Consider the following 24167-nt stretch of genomic DNA (forward strand, 5'->3'; position numbering starts at 1 on the left):
TGGAAAATCATTCACAGTTTATTCAGACCACAAACCACTAGAGAACATGAATTTAAAATCAAGAACTGATGAAGAATTAGGGGATTTGACATACTATCTATCACAATATGATTTTAAAATAAAATATGCACCTGGAAAACAAAATTTGGAAGCAGATTGCTTTAGTAGAAATCCAGTGTTAGAATCAAATACAAATACAGATGAACAATTAAAAGTTGTAAACTTATGTAAATTAGAAGATATTATATCAGATCAAAATAACAATATAGAAATACAGAGAAAAAAAAGCAAATTGATTCAAAAACAACAATTATACTTAAAGAAGGTTGGAAAAAAAGAAAAAATAATACTTACCGAACAATTCAGCATCAAACTATTGGAAAATTTACATGAAAACCTGTGCCATATTGGAATAAAACAAATGCAGAACACAATTAGTCCATTCTATACAGCCAAAAATCTAACAACTAATATAAAAAAAGTTTGTAGGAGCTGTGAAATTTGTATAAAAAACAAATCGAGGACACAATAAATATGGATTTATGTCTCATCTAGGCCCAGCTACAAAGCCTTTTGAGATAATGTCCATTGACACAATTGGAGGTTTTGGAGGTTCAAGATCAACAAAAAGATACCTACATTTGCTGGTAGATCACTTTACAAGATATGCATTTATTAAAACATCAAAAACACAGAGTGCAAGTGATTTTATAAAATTAGTCCAGGACATAACAAAAACAGAGAATATTGGTATGATCCTTACTGACCAATACCCAGGAATTAATTCAAAAGAATTCCAGAAATTCTTACAAGACAAGCACATACCTATAGTATTCACAGCAGTAAATGCACCATTTTCAAATGGTCTGAATGAAAGACTAAATCAAACATTAGTAAACAAAATTAGATGTAAAATAAATGAAAGAGGAAAGAAGAAAGCTTCGTCAACAATAGCACAAGAATGTGTAAACAAATACAACGAAACAAACCACTCCGTTACGGGGTTTTCACCAAGATATCTTTTATATGGTACAGATGTTACAATTTTACCGAATGAATAAGAAAAGATATATCACTTAGTGACTGGAATAAGGATAGAAAGATAGCATTAGAGAATACAATAAAATCACACAATTACAACAAGATATGATTTGATAAAAAGCTAAAATACTGTGAATTTAATGTAGGAGACATGGTGTATGTAGAAAATGGTAACAAGTTAAACAGGAGAAAGCTAGATGAATTAAAAGTGGGGCCGTATAAGATTATTGATAAAATTTCAAATACAATATACAAGATAGATACTGGGCACAGAAAAACTGACTCAAACCTGTACCATATTACAAAACTTATGCCAGTTCCTGTATTGGAAAGACAGTGAAATGGAAGATGATGGAGATGATTAGCAAAAATTATACTGAAAATTTTCTTCCCCAGGGGAGAGATGTAAAGAGAAAAATCTCTATTTCAATTTAAAAAAACTTTATCCATGCGTCCCGCTGTCATGGACATGAGACATAAGAAAAAACAATATGGCAAAATCGATACATGGTGAAGCAGGAAAAGATAAATAATAAAAAGGAGTTGATAACTTTAAATGTCGTTTCTTTGTTTACAGGTGAGACTGTCGATTACATTTCAGAACTGTTATTTCGGTAATGTAACTTTAAAAGTAATAAAATAAAAAAAAAACTTTGTTTACAGAGTAACACATCATGGTTTATTTCATTTGAAGAATCATTCCTTTTTGAAGAAATTAAAAACCTTATATACATTTCCTGCGTGTATGTAAATAGACAAAATATACAGTAATTAATAAACCTTTTGTTTTATGTCTAAAATTTCTTCCTATTACATTTCACATAATAAAAATATAAAAGGACAAAATTCAAATTTAAAAACTACAAACTTTTAAATGTCAAAAAATTATAAATTAATCCGAAATTACAAATACTATTTACTTTAGCAATTAATTATGAATGAAATGTAATGATTTTACGAACATCTTAAAGTAAATACAATTTCTAATTTCAAGAAAGTAATTATGATTAGTTTTGAAACAGGTTTTACGTTAATTATAATTTTTGTCGCCGAGTTAACTGTTTTATAATTATTTTCGATTACACCTTTAATAAATTAAGTAGATTAGATATTAAGTAAATTTTTGCCTACCGCAAAAATAGTGCCTCCCATATCTCTGATAACGTCTTCTTCCGATATTAAACGATGTTTGACATGAAGATCCAACAGGGAATCGATAAGACGTTGTTTTGCTTTCATCTTTGGTTCTTCTTCATTACCTGCTTCTTTCTCTAAGGAATATTGCTGCTGCATTTTTTTCACAAAATTTTCTTTTCTTCTGTTGAACACCTACGGATTAAATTAAACCGTTAATTACTTAAATAAAAACAAAAATTCTATTCACAAGTTGAGTTTACCTTCTCCTCGAAACGATGAATTATTTCAATGTCCCTCTTACAATTGTTTTCTATTTTACTCATGAAGAAAATTGGAGAAAGCCAGTACATTGGATTTAATAGCCATTCAGAAAAATATTTCAGAATTCTAAATTTTAATAAAAATTTATTAATATATCAAAAAATAATTAATGTGAATTTAAAGTTTGGATAAAAAATAAAGTACTGTCAACTATTAAATTTACATAAAATTTCAAATTATATATTTCTTGTAAAAACATAGAATTTTCTTAAATTGAAATAATTTAAAATATATCAAATTTATTTTAAATCATGAATTTGTGTAAAACTTTTTTTCTTGTTTTTGTGTTTAATATATGCAAAGAAAAAACTTTGCAATTATTTCTTATCGTAATTAATTAATTTTTGAAAAATATTAAAAATAAGTTGCTGGACTGTATATTTTTATATTGTGATTGGATGGTTAAACGTTAAGTTTTCGCTATCATAAAGACTTCTTGTATAGTACTGAGGCAACAGAAGAAAAACACAAAGATGGATAAACACTAGTTATTTTATTATAACCACGGTATGCTTTGCGGAAAGTTAATTTGTCAAACATTTGTCGTGCATGTTACAGATTTTCTCTCACGTGTACGAAATACATGAACTTTAAAACGATATATCTGATAATTAAATTAATTTGAAAATCTTTCATACATCTATATATATAACCCATTCAAAGGGTGTCCGTCTGTCCCGTAACCGTTTGATAACGGACACTAGAGACGCCCCTATCATGTGTCATATTTCAAACATTCAAATTAAAATTGTAAATTTTATTGAAATTAACAATATGAATTATTATTATTTATTTGGCCCATAAATTATTATTTGGTCAATATAACAATATAAATAATTCAGTATATTTCTAATAGGAATTTATTATTTCAGGAGCTTATATCTCGCAAAGGGTAGCGAGTAGGGGTATGGTTACTTTGACTTTATTGTTTGCACAGGGGCTACAGTTGGGGGGGGTTCGCCATCTCTTTATTCGGAGGGTAAATCTTACCATTGGGACTTTAACAGAGCTGTACAGCATATTGAGAGGAACAAAAAAGTCAAAGGAACCGTGCCTCATGGAAATTTGTAAATAATGCCCAATAGGGGGCGTACCAGGCTACTAGTATTTAATGAACACGTTGTATGAACACGTTGTATTCGCTTAGAAACTCGATACTTTTCTCTACGCATTGTTCTAACAACTTTTTATTACGATCAGCACGTATAGAAATAACACTTAATTTATAATGTACAAACTTTTAATTGATAAACAATCAAAATTTGAAATGTTTCGTGTTCCTTCTAATAAAGTTGACCCGAACATTTTAAAAATTTCATCACAGATAAACTACCTTTATATTATTTAATATAAATATTACATTTGTAAATATCATTTGAAAAATGAAGAAATATATCTGGAACTGAATTTTCCATACCTGTGTATTGCGGATACATATTCTTGATCGTTCGTAGTCTGAGAATGTAGAGAAACTCCCACTGCTATGTCTACATAAAAATAAATTAATTTTTATATTTTTTAAATAAATAAATATACGTCGTTTGAAAATAATATTCAGTTTCGGAAAGGCATCGCAGAACGAAGTAAACGAAAACAGTAATATATGAAAGAGGAAAATAATCAGTTAGGCCATGCAAAAATGATTATAGTCAGCTTTAGTTCTAACTGCTGTCGCTAGACAAAAATAGTGTCAATAAAAATAGCAGTTATACAAGAAAGGAAGACGTACTGTGACTAAGTTTGTAATTATCGTGACACGTGTAAGTGGTAAAAAACTGTTCGAATTCCTGCCCCCGTCCAGTTCAGTAGCTTACTTTCGTTGCAATGACATATACATGTATATATATTATTTTTTAAAATTCATTTCATACTTTTTCTACGTGATGAGCAATAGGTGGGCAAAATAAATATTATATGTTTACGTATGAACAAGTTGATATTTATAATACATAATAAAATATTTTACATTAGAGAGTAATACCTGCAATTATATCGAGAGTGCAATATTTCATCCATTCCAGGATATCGAATTTTTCATTCTTCTGCAATTGTTTGAGTTTCTCCACTAAGACGTTTGAATGCTCCATAAATACATTTTGATCATCTTTCAGATTCCGAAAATGAAAATGTGGAGCTAAATATTTTCTTCTTCTTCTCCAATTATCGCCAGAACTTTATTTAATTAAATTCAGAAAACTGTAAACAACGATATTTCAACTAAATATCAAATAATGCATTACCTGATAAAAAAAACTGTTATCTCCGAAAAGTGGCTTGAAGAAATCAAATGTAGAATCGTGTGTTAAACTGTTGCTTCGTAACACTTCCTATAAAAAGTAATACTGAATATTTCCATTCGTAATGAATATATTACATAACTAGGCATGTTTTATTACCTTTGCATATTCTGGATGTAAGAAAACATTTAATTTATATCCAAATATGTTTATACAGACGACTTTCTCGTTTGTAAATAGCATAGGAAGTCCAGTAGCGATATTTCTATTAACTGGAAAGTTACGAAAAAATATTTATGTATTTTTAAACAGTGAAATTATTCAATAAAATATTAATGACTTACATTTGCCGATGTGTGAATCGTGGTATTGTTTGTCACGTTGAGAAAATACAATGTTCCACAAAAATGGTAAAATGGATACAGACGGAAAACTCTTTTTTAACTTCTGGCCGTTGTCTTTATTTTCTGAAAAATTAATGTCTGTTATAAAAATAACAGTTGATATCGAGCATCGTCAGCTTGAAAAGCGGTAATTTTTTTTATCATATTTTTCATTTATTTAATTTAAAATATATGACCTCGACTCAAATTAGTTGTTGTTTGCCTCTGTACAGTACATCATACTTTTCCTTTAACAACAGAGTCGTGCCGGTCATTTCTCTAATACCTTTCAGGGGAAAATATTTGAATTGGAATAATACGACTTCCGATTTTCACGAAAGTTCTTTTATAGTTATTCAGGGCCGCACGTGCAGAAGATGTCCACATCTTGTCTCGTGCGTCGTATATTTCACCACGTTCTTGAAATTAAGGAAGTCAATCGATAGTAGGAATTTTTAGGCCTACAGTTATTTCGAATCGCAGCTCAATAACTATGTATTGTACATCATATAAGTATTTTGTTTTCATTTGTTATATTCTATTTATTCATACAAGCAATTGTATTATATTGCATTCGTACAAATAAGTTTTGTTAACAATGTTAGAATATGCAAAATGTATATTTTGAAATAATTATTGGGTATTTTTTAAGTTGTAAAAAATATTTTTATTGCTAAATTCTCTTTGCTCGTACTGTAGATAATTCAGTAAACTAAAAGAACTATCAAGTGCAACAACGGTTTGCGAACTCGTTTTACATCATAACGGATGCGCTATATTTAAGCGACCTGTCACTTTGCATAAGCAGTAGAGAAGGTGGTATTATGGACCCCAATTACATTATAGTGAATTGTAAAGAAGTTATCATAACTACACCCACATTTTTTGTGCGAAAAAGTACTGGTAACTTTTAAACTAATTGGATTTTTTCTAATTGGATTTTTGCTAGTGTAATTATAAGTATAATTTTTGAAGACTTCGGTACAAAAAGTCAGAAAGTTGGCTTAGGAAAAACCGAGTGGTAATATGGAACCTTACTGTATGTTTTCAAATAATGCTTTAATATATCCAAAAACAAAGAGGATATTACAAAGAATATTAAATAATTAAAAAATTATTTAATTCAATGTATTTTATCGAAAAAATGCTTTTATAATAGAAAAACATGATTTTCATCAACAATATATATTCCAGCAGCTCTTTTTCGATATTCTCGGGAAGAATTGGCTTTCTGCCTAGTGTCATTTTTACAAATTGCTCCGGACAAATGTTTGCTTGCAAAGAGAGAGTTCAAAGAAGTTGGGTTCCATATTAAAAGCACCAATGCATCGCCATCTCGAATGAACTTATGTCTGTCAAGATCAAACTTCAAAAAACGTGAACATCACACAGATTAACGGTCCTTAAGGCCATCTTTGAAAATTTTTTTTTTTGGATTTTTGAAATGTTTTTTAGGTCTCCAAATTTTTTCAAAATTTTTTTCCCACGCGAAAAAATTTTATCGCGATTTCAATTTACCTTTAATGACGCACGCTTCACGCTTAGTTGCTTTTTAATAGTTTTTTAATGGGATTTCGATATCAAATTTCATTCATCGTTCTGAAGTTGTAGTGCACGGATTTTCCTTCGTTAAAGTTATTTAAAGCTAGTTTATGATGTCATAAACGACCTCCAATAGGTTTTTAATTGTTTTAATTAATAGATTTTTATTATATATACGTTTAGTTAAGTCGGGGTCGAAAATCGCAACAAAAAACGTAATTTTTAAAAAATATTTAAAAATACCCGGCCAGCTGGCATTCACGCTTCTATAAACCCATCGCCTGTCGAGATTTCTATGAGAATGTCCCGGAAAATCTAACTTTAGCTGTGTTCAACGTCATTTAGCTGTGTAAGAAATGACTCATCCGGGTCACATTTCACAGAAAGGCGTGACAAAGAAAAATAAAATTTTAAGCTTTTTCTTCAAAATTTATTTTTTAACACATTTCTTTTGTTTTCTTCAGTTTTAAGTATTTTTTACGTTTAATTACATTAATATCAAAAACTGGTAAAGTCCCAAGGAGTTAATATATACTGTTCCCCTAAGTCTCTGGAACCAAATACATGCACCAGCGAACCATCAACTACAAGATTTATATTGTAGAAATAACTAAATTCACTTATCATTCAGAACTTTCGGATTTCGAAATGCACAAATATGCTGATTCACTACAAACAACCGTTTAACTGAAGTGAAACGAGTTTTCCCCTCGCTATGGATGTCTGCCTGGCGCAGTTCAGCCACAATCCGCTACAGTTCAGTTAATTTATTATCAGTTTGAAATGGAGAGGTTCCATAACACCAGCAGAGTTTTATAATACCACCTTTTTTTCTAATATAATATAATAAAAAGATAACAACAGAGATACACAAACATTTTATATACAGTAGTAGAAAAACATTCTCAGAATGTGGAGATTCGCAAAAATCTGCGAAGATGAAATTTGACGCGATTCCGATACATTTTTATGTATATGCGCATGAGAACTTCAAAAGTAAAATCGGACATTTTTTCATAAATATTCCATATTTAAAACATAAATAATGCATTAAAAGTAATCGCAAAGCGCATGTCACGTGTTAGACAATCGACGAATAAAATGTTAAAATTTAAAAATTGAGCTTTTAATTTTATAAATACTCGATATTTGACATAAATCCTTCAAAGGGACAAGAAAAGAGGTGGTCGGCTGTACAAAGAAGTTTTGAGGGTACGCCGACATTTTCTACATTTTCCGCTAGCTTGATGTTGCGAAAATTCCTCTCGTTGTAAATCGACTCGAAATTACAAAATTTGGAATTGCCAAAACGATGGAATTTATTCAAAGTTTAAGACTTCCGTATCGTTCATCGCGGACTAAATATTTTAAATTTCATCCAAATCGGTTGGATGGTCTTGGAGATGTTAATCATCAAATTTAGCCCTTTTACATTAGACGTGTGGCTGAGCACTACTATAAAGCTCTGTAGCGCCGTTGAGTCTTTTGTGTTAAATTAATGATATTTTAAAAATTAAAATAACAAAAAATGTTCAATTACTGGCTTACCTCCAGATACAGACAAATTCTCTCCATATTTGTTCGATGTCGAATCATTTTCTTGTTGTTTTCTTCCGTTTCTCCATTTTTTTCCTATAAAATATATCACAAGAAGAAAAATAATAATTAAACTTAACAGAATTTGGAACGAACTCAACAGAGACATGATCAATATTTTCTTTGCTCTGCAATTTTCGATGCTGTACGTAATAATCAAATATCTATGCGTAAAACAACAAGCGCCGAATAATAGCAATTAGAATCAAAGTCTTTTTCCACGTGATCACAGTCTTCCTATTATAGAAGACTAACTTCGCACTACGCACTTCCCCCATTTCTTCCCTCTAGCTTGGAAAATTTAATTTATGTTTTTTACTAGTTACAGCACACTTTCATTTAAAACGTCTTCGTAATTTCAGTACATTTTGATAATTACTAATATTTACTAAGTACTTACTAATAATTACTAATAAGTACTAATAATTAAATCTTACTTTAATTTATATTATAGTTTAGTTATTAAGGGTAACGACGATAGTGTGCCATAACCGGTTTTGTTAGTGAGCGGTGAAGTTTTTAATTAAAAAATTTTTATGATTTACGAATTTTTTGTTTTGAATATTCGTTTAGTAAAAGGAAAATGAAAATTTTACTAAATACAAAAATTTTCCTACAATTCAATAGTGTAAGAGCCAAGAAAGTAAGAGTGATTCTCCATTCTCATTAAGTCGGTGAGGCAGAAACATCATGTAATCACGTTTATAGTTTAGTTTTTATAAAAATTTATTATTTGACATGGTAAAATAATTTCATGCTCTAATGTAGAACCAATACTATTGTCAAGAACAGGGCTGTAAAGTCCGACTCCTCAAAAAATCCGCCGATTCCGACTCCTTTTTACTTACCAACTTGTTATGTATATAAAACAGAAAAGTATTGGAATCGTGTCAAATTTGACCCTTCATGCTTTTTTTACAAATCTACACGTTTGGAGACCTTTCCAATCCCTGAAAAAAGTCAATAAAAAAGGAAAAATTCGCGCTTGCGTGTGTGTTGGCGTCTATTTTGTTTAATTTCTTTATTTTTTGTCCTGAGATAACGAAATGTGACTCTGTGGCTTGCGTATATAAAGGCATTAATACTATTAAATTTTGGTTTTTAATTAAAGGACGACAGGGTGAAGACATAAAAGTGGTCACGTGCCTTATCTCTTAATGAATATTTTACTCGTTATTAGCGTTCAAAATTTTAAATAAAATAAAACTCGTCTCTACCCTCAAAGTAAGCTTTTTTCATTTTATAATAGTACAGTAAAACCCGTTAAGATGTTCTCGCTTAAGATGTATGGGACAAGATTTAGTTCAACCACTTTCACGTTTAATAACTAACTCCTGTGTTAAACCATCCGACTCCGATTTGACCACTCTGACCACAGAAATTATTATGCTTCAAACAGGGTGAATAAGATCATGCACCCCACACAGTCTAACATCCACTTATATAGAAAAAAACCTGAAATCTTTTGCATATCTCGAAATTTCAAGGTGTTCTGAGTCCAAATATGTAAAAATTTGAAAAGGGTCATTTTTTGACAGAGCGCTTCACTTTTCCTCTTTTTTATATAACAGCCGAAAAAGTAAAAATTTTCGAATACATATATATATATTACTTAGAGGAATATTTTAGCTTTGAAATAAAAAGTTTCTACGTTCTATCTTTATTAGAACTGTATTTATTGAATCTTTTNTGTAAAAATTTGAAAAGGGTCATTTTTTGACAGAGCGCTTCACTTTTCCTCTTTTTTATATAACAGCCGAAAAAGTAAAAATTTTCGAATACATATTTATATATTACTTAGAGGAATATTTTAGCTTTGAAATAAAAAGTTTCTACGTTCTATCTTTATTAGAACTGTATTTATTGAATCTTTTATTCTGAGTTCACGTGATGATATCAGAATTTCCGGGTATCTTTCGGTAACAAGTCCGCCTCCCGTCGGAGTCGGAGTCGGTAGATTTTTACACGACTACACAGCCCTGGTCAAAATGAAGATTTCGTGTAAAATCAAATCTTACAGGAAAGCTTTTATACCGAAATTCTATACCAATATTTATGTATTATGGGTGGTCCATTTATAATTCTCCCGACAAATATCTGGTAAAACACGTGTGCAATGAGGAAATTTATAAGAATAAATGTTATTTATTGTCGAGTGAACCTTTTAAATGTTATGAAAATCAAGTTATTCATTCCTCTTAGCAGGCACTGGGTGCAATCAGGCTGCAAAGGTATCAACCAAATAAACTGAACTAAATTTCTTTGGCTTTATGTTAATTATAATTGTTTTCGTTACAGTGAAACAAATATAATGACGTTTAAGGTCAAGTATGTACGATCGATAAATGATGGATAACGTCATATAATAAAATTTACATCAGCCTGTGTTGTAATGTGAAATGCAAGTATAATCGGTGAAACGGCCCTCGGAATGAAACAATTGAACTCGGGCATACGAGGATCGGATGTTTGTGCATTTCACCAACATTCTATCTATGTGAAGATTTTTGTATCGCGTATCAAATGTGCAATTACGTGTCATTTTTCTATAAAATTACTTCCAGAAAATATTTTCTTGTCATATTGTCCAAATATCGCGTTGCCTTATTCAATTGACAGAACCCATCCCTCGAGAGCACGTGTTCCATTCCAGGTAAACATCCCTCGGGAACGTTTTTCTTCAATGAAATCCCGGAAAAACCCACAATATGTACCAAACATATTTTAATTTAGTGCCCACAAGAAGAAAGGAATGTCGAAAATTAAATTTATATATATCCAGATATCTATATATATCTTTATACAATAAACAAGTAGTAACTATACTGCCTATATATACATACAAACAACAGACACAAATAAGTAAACAAATAATATATATATATAGCCTATATATTATAGTCATAACGTCATTTAAGTACAGACAAATGCAAGTAATATTTTTCGATAACCAAATTACTTTGCCTCGTGTTGACATCATTTTTACAGACATAAAATACGTAATTAAAATTAAAATATGGAATTTCTGCATATTTTAATTGAATTTATTTCGTATATTTTTAATAAATTTATTACAAATAATAAAAAACACACTTTAGAATTTAATCAGTTTACTTTGGGAAGCATTAGATAAATTCATTTCCTAACAAGTAATTTAAAAAAACAATTATGAGTGAGTGGAAATTTCCTTTACAATTGATCGATAGTTCGTATTAAATAAAGTAGAATTTCAAATGACAATTGGCAATAAAGAAAGTCAAGGCCGTTACTAGAAATCAAAGATAAATAAGAAACTAATCAGGAATTCATTGCACGTTAATTAACTTTCCTATTTTATCTTGATTGTTTTTACTAATCCTCAAACTTATGACCTATTGAATTGAACACCTTCATTTCACCTTTATTTTCATAGAAGTGAAATTTAGTTTTTTAACTTTCCTCGTGATAAGTCTCAATTCTATTTTCAAACAACGCAATAATTTCTGTAAATATTTTACCCTCCTCACACACAAAGCAAATGAGAACAAAATATGTTTAGAAAATAATCGAAATATAATCAACTTAGTTTAAATATATTTTATTTTAAAATTTAAAATAAAATATAAATATCGCTANCAATGGATATAATAATTGATCTTAAAATAATTTGTAATGAATTCAACATAAGCATCATTAAAATTCTCTTCGGCCTGCAGATTTCAAAGTGATACGTAATAATCATGCATTTAACTTTAGGTCTATCTAACTGTAAAAAATAACCATTGCAAAACTCAAATCAGAATCAGTTTTATGACACGTGATCTATAATTTGCCAATCATAAAAATTCAACCCGAAGTGATGCAATTTTTTGTATTCCGCTTCAAAGTTGTTCAAGGATTTCAACTACTTACATCATACTTAATTTAAATAATAAACTGCGCGTACTTTGAAACTGGTTATGGCCATTTCTTAGAACATTAAACGTTTAACAGGTTAAGATTTGTTAAATGCTGTCCTAATTATTGTTACAGTTATAGTCATTTGAGATGATAAAGAAACTCACTTTAAAAGTTTACTCTGAAGGCAAAACACCGATTTTAAGATAATATTTGGCTTCCATCATGAAAAAAAAACGAACAGAAGCGAATTTTACGTCAGTAAATACACGAAAAGCGTGCTTTATAGAAATTTCAAAAAATGAACGTATTGCTTAGTTTCAAGTTGATAATTTATGGAAATTAAGTCAAATTAGTAACGTACTTAACGTAATTCTTACACTTTGAGTGAATATAAAAATCAAGTGCATTTGAAGTATGGCATTACAATAATAATAGAACGTATCATTTCATTGATGCTCACATAAACAATTCGGTTTCATTAATAGCAATGCATATAAAAAGATAGCTATATTTATTGTAATTGCTAGTTTATTTATATATTGAAAGTTGTATAACGTTTATTGCATTTTATATACGATAATTAACAAACAAAACATGAATTTCTACAATTAATTCTGATTTTTTCTCACCCTTAAAATTATACTTAAATGTAGATAAGAGATTAAATTAATTAAATTTTTTATCTGAAATTGTTTTAATAATAGGAGATAATGCAAACTTGTTAAGCATAATTTTTACTTTTTATTTTAGTATAAAAAACAAAATGTGAATGCGTTATATATAATTCCTATTTTCACAAAAAATATTTATAAATAAAATTTATAAAAAGTAGAAATATTCAAGTAATAAGCATTGTTTTATCAGTAATATTAATATTGAGCTTTAAAACTTATTGTAAGCGTTATTAAGTGAGTTGCGTGACATTAATCTGATCACCTAGAGCTAGAAAGGAAGTCTAAAATCTATAATGCAGGTTGCCACATGTATAAACTAAATTATTAAAAAACTATTTAATCTTATAAAATTTTATCTGATACAACGAATAGATAGGAACTAGAAAGACTTTCAGTTATTATTTCTGAGAAATTTAATATAAATGTCACTGATAAAGCTATACATTTTCCTATAAACTAAATAATTCTAAAATATTTTATACAGGAATAATGTTTAGAGAAATCGAAAATAAAGTTTATTATTTCTTTATCGAATACTTATTTCTATTCTGCATTTATTACTACACTCGTTGAACAACTATTTCCTTTTACATCTTTATATTTGTTTTTTAGAAATCACGTAATTTATCGAGGTCATAATTATCTGGAAGGCAAAAGAAATAATAAATAATTAACTTTATCGATATAAACCTTGATTTATATAATATTCTATTATATGCTTGTTTTAAACTCTTCGTGTTTACCTTTCTTTCCTGTTTTTTGACTGTCGAAAATTTTAAGAATCACTTGATAAAAGCACGTTAATAAGATATAAAAGCCTTCTGTAGGTGTTATATAAATTTAAGTAAATGATCAAGTTTCGTAATTACAGTGTCAGCTCAAAAAGAATGAATAAAATTCTAGAGATTTTGATTCTTGCCTATAAATTGTGAAATAACAAAGAATGATTCTATTATTATTGTGAGAACTAAAAGTTTGAAAACGTTTTAAAGTTTAAAAAAATTGTAAAATTAATTTAGTTTAAATAATATTTTATTCGATCTGAAAAATAAAGAAAATTTGTAAATGTACAAGATCTCTTCACTTCTTCCTGTAAATCGGGAAAGTTGGAGTTTCTGCTAAAACGAAAATGTGAGATAATACGTGAATTCAGGGGTTGGTTTGTCTCTGACCTTTGAGCGGCGTCGGATCGATAAGATCTGCTTACGTTGTCACTGAATGGCTATTAAGGTGTTAAATTAAATAGGAGGGGTTTCGACCGTCGACTGGGGAGCCGCGATGAGCCCGTCGATAGGGTGTTTGGTTTTTCCGATAATAACAGGTTGACAGATAAACAAAGCAACACGTTTAATACAAAAATAAAGCAAACTACAATATAGAGCTAGATACTTATACACTAATAGACCGATGGAGAGTTTATAATTTTCTAAGTAAAATACCTCTATTAGACCGATGTCTCCAGATCCAAGTTTTGTGAAGGTCGGGAAGACGTTCGTGGATCTTCGGTAAAGGTTGCTACAGAGGGAAACAATAATGGCGGGTAGAGCTTCCGTCTGTGGGCTCTTCAAACTGTCTACTCTGATGCTCGAGTTCGAGCCCTTTTTATCCTCCTGAGTGTGCGATCATTACTCCGGTGATTCACATTGTTGTGGTCCTAAGTTCGCGATCTGTCCCTGGTACGGCCGAGGCGGTTTGATTTTTTTTTACTATATGAAGCAACAAATTCGAAGTTTCTTCATATCATCAATGACGTGTTGGGACTCTTTTTACCTCATAGTTTAACCGATTTTGATGTCTTCCTCATTAATAACTATTTGTTTGTATTTATTGTGGAAACTTATTCAAAACATCGTTAAAGGTTGTTTATTTGCACTGTTATTTGATCGTCGTTATCTATCGGATCAGAAGTCAACGGAAAGGCCAAGTAGTGGAAAAAAATGATTTTTTCCTCTTCTTAATTAACTGCGTATTAATTTTTAATTTCTTAGTGTAAGTAATTCATCGTCTAAGGCTTCACTGGACCCTACAACAAACAAGAAGGGTTGCAGAATCTCACGAATGTATGAAAGATGGAAGTCACCTTTCATACTTGCTTTTTGTCCTAATCCATAAGCCACCAGCCATTTTGGTTTGTCGTCACGTTCAGCCATGTCACTAGCCTATCGAATTAGTTCCCGCCTCATCTCTTTAAATGAAAAACGTAATAAGTATCAAAGTTCTCGCACTACGGCCCAGGTGATAACGATTATTGTAAACTTTCTTTGTCGACGAATGGTATACAGTCGACCCCCTATAATATCATAGATACGTTTCATTCTTTAGGAATCTGATTTGTTACGAGTCCTTCCAATCACAGCCCGACACGTGTGAAGTTTACGGACAACGGCTGATTGAAAGGTTTTCTTCCATAAAATTAATCGATTCTAGACTAATCCGACTCAACATTTCCAAAATACGTATATATTTTTTGGAAATAATTCGTATAAACTACGCTATAAACAAAAAATTGTAGGATTATTTACCGAGTGTGCACTATTCGACATCGCCATTGTTCAAGCTCGTTTTCGTCGCGGAACAGCTCAGCAAACAGCGGCCTATTTCTAACAACTTACTTTTCTGCGAAAACTTCGTTGAACTTTGGAGACATCATTAATATAAATAATTTTAATCGCCGTTGAATAAGAAATGTTTCTTTCACAAGAAATGTATAAAATTACAGTACTGTATTAGACTTACGGTACCTAATTTACATACTGTACAGACGATAGTTAGCGTAAAATCTCCGTAGCGTGGCGCTATGCGGCGGAAAAAATATATATAATTATAATAAAGTTACAATAAATTAAGTTAATATATAATTATATATACAGTACCTAATTTATATATAATACTGTACAGACGATAGCAAACTCTCCGTAGCGTGGCACTTGACGGCAGAAAATAGTTCGGCTGCCCGATGACGTTTTACGTAATTATAGAAGTTTTTCACTTTTTTTTTACAGATACCGTTGCAATTTTTTCGCAGTTTTATAGGAATCGTAATTATAGGGACCGAAATTATACGGGGTCTACTGTAGTTATAAGATAGGGTAGGTAGCCGAAACGTATATTAATTAACGAATTAATTTAAAATTAAATAGGAAATAATATAAAAATGGAACGGCTGGGAGTGTCTAATCTCACAGCTAACTGGTGCGGTTACACTCGGTTAAGCGGTATGGTCCCGTTAATTTCTACATATTACGGCGATCCCAAGGGGTATAGCGTAACCGATTTCTTTGACCCTTTGACAGAGTTCACAAGAATCGAAATTGGTCTAAAGCAATGTTCCCTCTAATTTTTTTTACGATGAGCGGAACATATACTTCTCTCAGCAAAAAAAATTTTTTGCTGAGCAGATTCTGAGCAAAAACTTTTTCTGATCATATATATATATAATCTTATTTTTTTCTATAAAAATTAAAATAATTAATTATGAAGTAGAGATTAAAATTAATTTTAAAACATTCTTTTATACAAAATATTATCTCTTGACTTGATTTATTGTATTTAATTGAAATATACGTAGCAATAATCATGTTGCAGACAGAGTGAGGAATAAGTAAACAACAATTCAAATCAGTGTGCATGATCGTTTCGATCAGTGTGTATGAGTTAATATATCAATAAAAAAATTTTTATTGATATATTAACAATTTTTAAACAGGAGATCGTCTCGATCATCGACCGCAGAAGACCCCTTTTTTCCTTTTACACCTAATCACGAGGTTAATTAGAAGGGTGATACTGTTATAAAACAAATGGTTTTGGACCTTCACAGTACTAAAAATTGTTTCACTTACAAAATACAATTTTTGTTCTTATATTATATAATATCATGTTAAGTTTTGGACCATTTTCTTTGGCTATTGTATTCATTTTATTCGAAAGACGAGTAGGTTTTATCAAACTCTCTGCCATATAATCATAATAAGAGTTACATATTAATTAGTCAAATATTTAGAATATTTTTTATAAAATTTGGATTCGTATTATTTTTATTCTGTAGCTTATCAATAAAATACTAAAATGAAATACAAGTATCTAACACATTATTATCTTAATCATTTATGTCCGTCCCATTTGATACAATACAGATAAATACGAACAACAGATCGTTAAAAACAGTTAAATTTACTCAGTAGCGAAGCGTAAGTGTCAGCCGCCTGGGGCAAAAGAAAATTTCGCCGTTTCGTTATTTAGGTATCTCAATTTAAAAGATTATAGTTCAGTTTCATCACAGAGTAAATAATGAAAAATTCCGTGCTAGTGTTGCCACCTTTTAAAATAGCTCTATTGGAGGTGTATATGAATTTGAATGAATCGTAGAAGCAAAAAGAAAAAAAGGTCGTCGACAGGTTGCGCACGACATTCCCTAGTAAAATTAATAGTTCACCGGAGGGTGAGTCGATTCCCGCACTGTCCGGATGGTAGCACTATTCCGTGCTCATTTCAATCGCTCCGAATCGTAGGTGAGACTAAAATATGAAATAAAATAATAATATCTTGTAAAAATTTTAACTATTATTTATTGTGAAATTTTGCCGCCCCCTAAAAAGTGCCGCACGGGGCGGGCCGCCCCTGCCGCCTCCACTGAAGTTACGTAAACTTAAATATGAAAAATTATCAATGTTATAAATAAATCAAATGCAATAAACAGCAAAAAATAGTACTATTGTGAAGCAGATTTAATAATAATAACCATAATACATTTTATTCTCGTACCTTTTATCTTTAAAAATATGAATTACAATTTATAAGTAAAGTTTAATAATAAGTAGAATTATTTTGATACAGTTTCTAAATGCATTCGTTGAGATTATATGATATAAGCCTATGTTTATATAAATTTGTAATAAAAATTACCGCAATGTTCAGGTTATTTAAAATTTTACAACATTCGTCTTTTTTCTACACACATTCTTATACCCGATATTGGAGTCAACATAATTGTGTATGAGATGAAGATTTTATCCTGAGGATCCAAAGAGTAAACTTTAAATTTACGAAGAACATTTGCCAAAACCATTTTCGTTGTAATCATGGCGAGTTTACTTCCTGTAAATAAATTATTTTAATGACACAATTCTTTTGTTTTTGTATTTATTAACTAATCACTTACCGAGACAATTTCGTGGACCGACAGAAAATGGCAGATATGCATAAGGGTGAAGATTTTTATAGTTTTCAGGTAAGAAACGGTCTGGATCGAACACTTCGGGATTTTTGTAAACAGAAGGATTATGATGAATACCGCAGATACTTATGATAAGAGAAGAATTTGCAGGCAACAGGTAATTACCTGTATGAATGACAAGGCTTTTATGCTTCAAGTCAATAACAAATATAAGATATTATTATTGAAAAACAAATTCCAAAATATCAAAAATTACCTATTTTCATTTCCGATGGGGTTTTTCTTGCAATTAAAGGAAAAATAGGATAGATTCTCATCGACTCCTAGAAATTGAAATATATAAAACTGTTCCTTGAATGAATTAAAAAAATTAAGAAATTACCTTAATTACGCATTCTAAGTACGTCATTTTCGTCAGGTCATCGATAGTAATATTCCTATTGAAATCATTTTTGAAAATTTCTTGCAATTCTAGATACATTTTCTCTTGTATTTCGTGGAATCTTCCCAAGAAATAAAAAGTCCATGAAATAGCGTGGGCGGTTGTATCGTAACCCTGATATTATAATACGTTGAAAAGAAATGTAAAATTGTTTTCTATATAATTGACATCTGCAGTAAAATAATTACTGTATAATAAACTTGTAAAATTAGGATATGGGATGCACGAATGCCGCACATCTTTCACATTAATGTCATACCAGTTTACAATGCACAATCACATTCCTTGCAGCAAGCAGTTCACATAGTTGTTCGTACTTTATCTTTATCTTTATTTACTCCCGATACCGCCAGAGCATAATCGGGTTAAATACAGAGATATATCAAAGCACAGATAACTACATACATAATAAGAGAGAGATAACTTACAAACAGTATCAGAATAGAGAAGAGGTATGAACTGATGGTGAGATGACCGATACAAATCAACCGATATGATACATAAATTGAGAGTAGAATAACATGTACAGCAGTATAAAATAGACAATACTAATAGTAATAATAAACATTACACAGATGTCACTGATAAGCTCCCAGCTTAGGCCCAACATCATAGGGCCTAACAATCTTAGAGTGAAAGGGTTAGCAGGGATGCAAGCAGAGTTTCTAACGCTAATAAGAGCATGATCTAAAAGATTATCCATGTCCATTATCTCCCATGACTTCAGCAGAGGGCTAAGGCTGTCAGAATAAAAAGTGATATTTACCCACGAACAGCCACAACTACCAGTAAAGATTGGTGGTGAAAATGGATCGTTTGCAATCAGTAAATTATTTACGATAAAATATCAATAATCTGATTTCGAGAGTTTACTGTTTCCTATAATAAGGAAACAGCCTAGAAACTTTCAAATGGCGCCAATTGTATCCGGCGTGAGTTTCAGTGATAAAATGAAAGAGAGAAAAAAATGCGTCATTTCACTTTTTTCGAAATACAGGCATTTATGGATGAAGTGGAAAATAAATAATATTAATAGAACCGAGGATGGTTTCAACTGTTACCTCTCGCGCAAAACGTAATTATTGGAGATTAGGCCTGGTTTTAAAGAAGTGAAGTGTTAGTAATTTACTGCACAGTACGTAGCAGCAGAAATGAAAATTAACATAAATACATAAAGTTTACAAATAAAGGAAATAATTAAAATTTTTAAATAATTTATTATAACAATTTTGTTTATAATTTTAACACGATTAACAGAATAGAATGTTATATATATGCGCCTTTGCAAACGAAGTGTCAGTTCCTTAATGAAACTAAAAATTCTTTTCCCTTATATTCGATATTATCAGATTAATTCTATTAACACAAATGTCTTCGACCGATAGACGAAATAAACGTTAAATTGTCCACAAACTGTGTAATTAGTCGAACGAAAAAGCTAAATACACATCGTCCAGCTTGAATTGTCTCGACTTACGACAAACCATTCATGTCGTAATATAACGACGTATATGTGAGATTAGCCGGAGGTATGAAGTAGTTAATACTCTTGTATCACTTACTCGGCGGCTAGTTGAGAAAACTAGTTCTCGGAGTTCCAGATCGAGAGGTCCGATCTCTAACTCTTTTTCTAGGAGGGCTGTTAATCAGTAGCGAGCCGTCATTAGAAGCGGTGGAAGCGCCGCTTCCCTTGTATTTTTTAAAAAAAATAAATACATTAATTTTAATTTTAGTTATATGAAAATAATCGCACAATATTTTATTATAACCGCATTATATATCTTATTACAAATTTCTATACTACACNTAACCAGTGGCGTGCAGTCATTGGAAGCGGTGGATGTGCCGCTTCCCTTGTATTTTAAAAAAAATAAATACATTAATTTTAATTTTAGTTATATGAAAATAATCGCACAATATTTTATTATAACCGCATTATATATCTTATTACAAATTTCTATACTACACGTGAAAAAAAAATAATATTGCTATTGTATATTCGAATATTAGTGGCGAAGTGAAATCTCTGTATTGTCAGATTCCAAAAAGCCAGATTTGCGCACGCGCTTTACACAGCACTGGTCTCACCCGGTTTAGCCGGTGAAAGCCTATGACCTTGGATCGATGCTACACATTCCAACGCTTCGAATTCTATCCGGGACTGGTTCTCGGCTGTTAGCCGCCCGCCCGCTACATATTTGGCCGATTACGTGAATAATGAATAACGAATAGATTTATAACTTAACCCAACCGATAAGAATTTACTGGTACGTTTTTACGATAGTTCCGTATAGTTGACGTGAGTTAAAAAAAAATCCATTAAAATATTTGATATATTTATTCCGCTGTCCGATTTTATAGTACTCACGGATTTCGATGTTAAACCAGTGATATTACGTTTTCATTTATCCCGTCTTTAAGGGAATGTAGAAAAAAACGTGTACAATTCTTGTATAATGTTAAAAAATTAACCGTTACTTCGACAGCGTCATTTACAACTAAATTTAATAGATGGAAGAGACGCACGAGGTACAAGAAAAGCTCTAGAATTTATTTTCCTTACACTTACGATTTATTTATCCGTTTGTAATAAAAATTTGTCTTTCCACTTTTTTCCCAAGACTACAAATATTCGAGTACAAAGTAACTGGTGGTTAAATAATTAAGCAATTAGGGGATTTGGGACACAAAACCCTGATGAAAGAGCCAAAATTTTACTTAAACAAAAGCCTAACCGAACCAATCTCTAGCCGAGTACAGTGGGAGTGATTTCTTCGAAATATTAGATGTAATAAAGACAGACATTTTTCCAGTTCGACAAGAGTGACCGAAAAGTTGTAAATTTTGAAAATTTTCGTGGACAACACCTAGTCCTAAAACGAATTAGAAAACAAACGACGGACAATCTATTAAATTTAACATATTTAGACTTTTACAGCTATGGTGAGAAACGTTTAAAATTTACAAGAACCCTGTCGCGTCTTTTGACATTTGACATTGATCGGTATCGGCACCCTCGGGATTTGGCAGCCCACGTGCATGTACACACCGCACACCTAGCGGGACCGTCTCTGATTCCACTCGTAGGGAGCTATTTGACTAAGTGGTTAAGATTTAAAGAGTAAAGAAAATTTTATGTTACTTTTATGTACGTTTTCTTACAAAGCTATATTTAATTATAATTTCCTTTAAAAGTATATTCGTACAATTGAAGAATGTTTTGTAACGGGTATGTATATCCACCACACATTTTATTTCACCGAGTAAGTTTTTATAATTGTATTTTTAATTTTAGCCCTTATATTATAGCTAGCGATTCGGAAAGAAATTGTGATATTGAAAATTTATTTTTAAAAAGTTTTGGCTCGAGATCATATAATGAAAACGAAAACGTTATTAAAAGAGAAAGAACAATGCGACATTTTCGCGATAAAATGGCTCCGTAAATGCATAAAAATTCAAAAATTATTTTGTTGGCTCGCCTACTATTAGTGTGTGGAATGAGAATGGCTTTGACACTCAAAAGACACGAAAAATCGTCGATTCTTTCGTATTTGAAGCAATTTGGAAACCGAAGCAGAATATTATTTAACATTAGTAAATAGTATAAAATAAATATTGAAAATTATAACGAGATAGTTACGGTTAATAGATATATTATATCTAAATAAATAGATGTTATATGTTTTTATCGAAGCGAGAATTGGCATTTAGAGGGCATATAGAATATATTGGATCTAATAACGGAGGTAATTATATTGAACTTGTTTATTTATTAAGTATTAAGATAAATAATGTATTAAAAATACATTTAAAGAAAGAATTAGCTGATTGCTCCTGGAAGTCGGCTTCTTATAGAAACACAGCTTCCCTATCATCAAATGTCACTCATTACCAATTGCTCTAACGCAAAATATAACCATCCTTTCGATGGTCTTTTCCTTTGTCTAGTACCTCTTATGTACCATTTTAGTCTCTTTGTCCTAACTACACTTGTAATTAACTGTTATAAATTATAAACGATATGTTTAATTAATATCTCTTATCAGCAGTAAGTTATCACAAATACTGATAAAATAATTGATAAGAACTAAACCGTTTCTATGTAAACGTGACATCAGAATATCCTATCATATTATTTTATTATGATGTCATTATTTCACAGTTAGTGTTTAATTGATACACATACGTAGCGTGTGCGAAATGAAATTATTTTACATTCGATATGACTAAAGTATAGAGGAGTATGAGAGCACAGAATTATCTTATATACAACGCAACCATCAGTAAAGTAACGTGAGTAAATGTTACTTTATATAAAATTTCATTCTTCATTTAAAGAAAACGTAATAAATAAGTAATTGTTAATCATAATAACAGTTTTGTAATCATTTGCATCACCCAACTATTGTAACGTTTGTTTTTCATTTTTTTACCTTCTAGACACTAACAGTCCATATATTAATACCTTTATGGTAAACATTTTTTATACGTTGGTAATAAAAGGGCATATACCTTTATTATCCAGCTTAATATAGCATATATTTTTATGAGTTCGGCCGAATATCTGAGACAGACCGTCCCTTAAGGATTCCTGGGATTGGTTTCCTGAGTGGTACACTGAAAACAATTACCTAAGTCATTATATTGAATAGTTTTAACTCGAAAGTATTTAATACAGTTTAATTATACATTAAATTAAATATTATACAGTTGGAAATAAAAGTAATCATTGACGGAGTAAAGTATAGATAAGTAATTGCTGTACTTTATCATCAAACATGATAAGTACAAAATGATACGAAGATCAATATTTTTTTATGTTAAACTTCGATCTCTATAATTTTCTTGTAGTGTTATAGTACAGGTTATCGAGGACTCTGCTTACATCNCGATTCGGAATGTAATTGCGATATTGAAAATTTATTTTTTAAATGTTTTTGCTCGAGATCATATAATGAAAAAGAAAACATTATTAAAAGAGAAAAGCTAATGCCTAAGTTAAATATAAACACTTCGATTAAAAAAATTTGTTCGACATTTTCTCGATAAAATGGCTCCGTAAATGCGTAAAAATGGAAAAATTGTTTTGTTGGCTTGCCTACTATTTTCAAATGAAATTAGTGCATGGCTTTGACAATTTAGCTGACAGAAGACACGAAAAATCGTCGAATTTTTCGTATTTGAAGCAATTTGTAAATCGAACCGGAATAGAATTTAACATTAGTAAATAATATAAAATAAATATTTAAAATTATAATGAGATAGTTACGGCTAATAGATATATTATATCTAAATACAGTAGACCCCCCTATAATTACAGTTCATATAATTACGATTCCTATAAAACTACGAATAAATTGCGACGGTATCCGTAAAAAAGGTAAAAAAACTCCTATAATTACGTAAAACGTCATCGGGCAGCCGAACTACTTTCCCGCCGTCCATAGCGCCACGCTACGGACATTTAGGCGGGTAAATTGAGTTTAGTTTCGTCTGTACATATAATTATATATAAATTATGTATAAATTAGATACTGTACATACAATTATATATTAACTTAATTTATTGTAACTTTATTATAATTAAATATATATATTGTCCACCGCGTAGCGCCACACTACGAAAATTTTACGCTATCTATCGTCTGTACAGTATGTAAATTAGGTACTGTAAGTCTAATACAGTACTGTAATTTTATACATTTCTTGTGAAAGAAACATTTCTTATTCAACAGC

The 24167-nt window shown here is 30.6% G+C and overlaps 1 protein-coding gene and 1 pseudogene across 1 annotated transcript in view; both read right to left on the bottom strand.

Moving 5' to 3' along the window:
- LOC111613803 overlaps positions 1–2528 on the bottom strand; it is a 16647-nt pseudogene extending 14119 nt beyond the window's left edge.
- A 15129-nt stretch (positions 2529–17657) lies between these two features.
- The window catches only part of LOC111613800 (cytochrome P450 4C1-like), a 25688-nt gene continuing 19178 nt past the window's right edge, over positions 17658–24167 (bottom strand). The window contains exons 9-12 of the mRNA XM_023355150.1: positions 18369–18542; positions 18243–18309; positions 17972–18151; positions 17658–17907 (exon numbers count right to left, since the gene is read on the bottom strand). Coding sequence (XP_023210918.1) covers positions 17741–17907; positions 17972–18151; positions 18243–18309; positions 18369–18542 — 588 coding nt within the window. The 3' untranslated portion in view covers positions 17658–17740. The remainder of the gene's footprint in view (positions 17908–17971; positions 18152–18242; positions 18310–18368; positions 18543–24167) is intronic.

Source organism: Centruroides sculpturatus, unplaced genomic scaffold (genome assembly GCF_000671375.1).
Source record: "Centruroides sculpturatus isolate CEXI.00-Female unplaced genomic scaffold, Cexi_2.0 scaffold1937, whole genome shotgun sequence".
NCBI lineage: Eukaryota > Metazoa > Arthropoda > Arachnida > Scorpiones > Buthidae > Centruroides > Centruroides sculpturatus.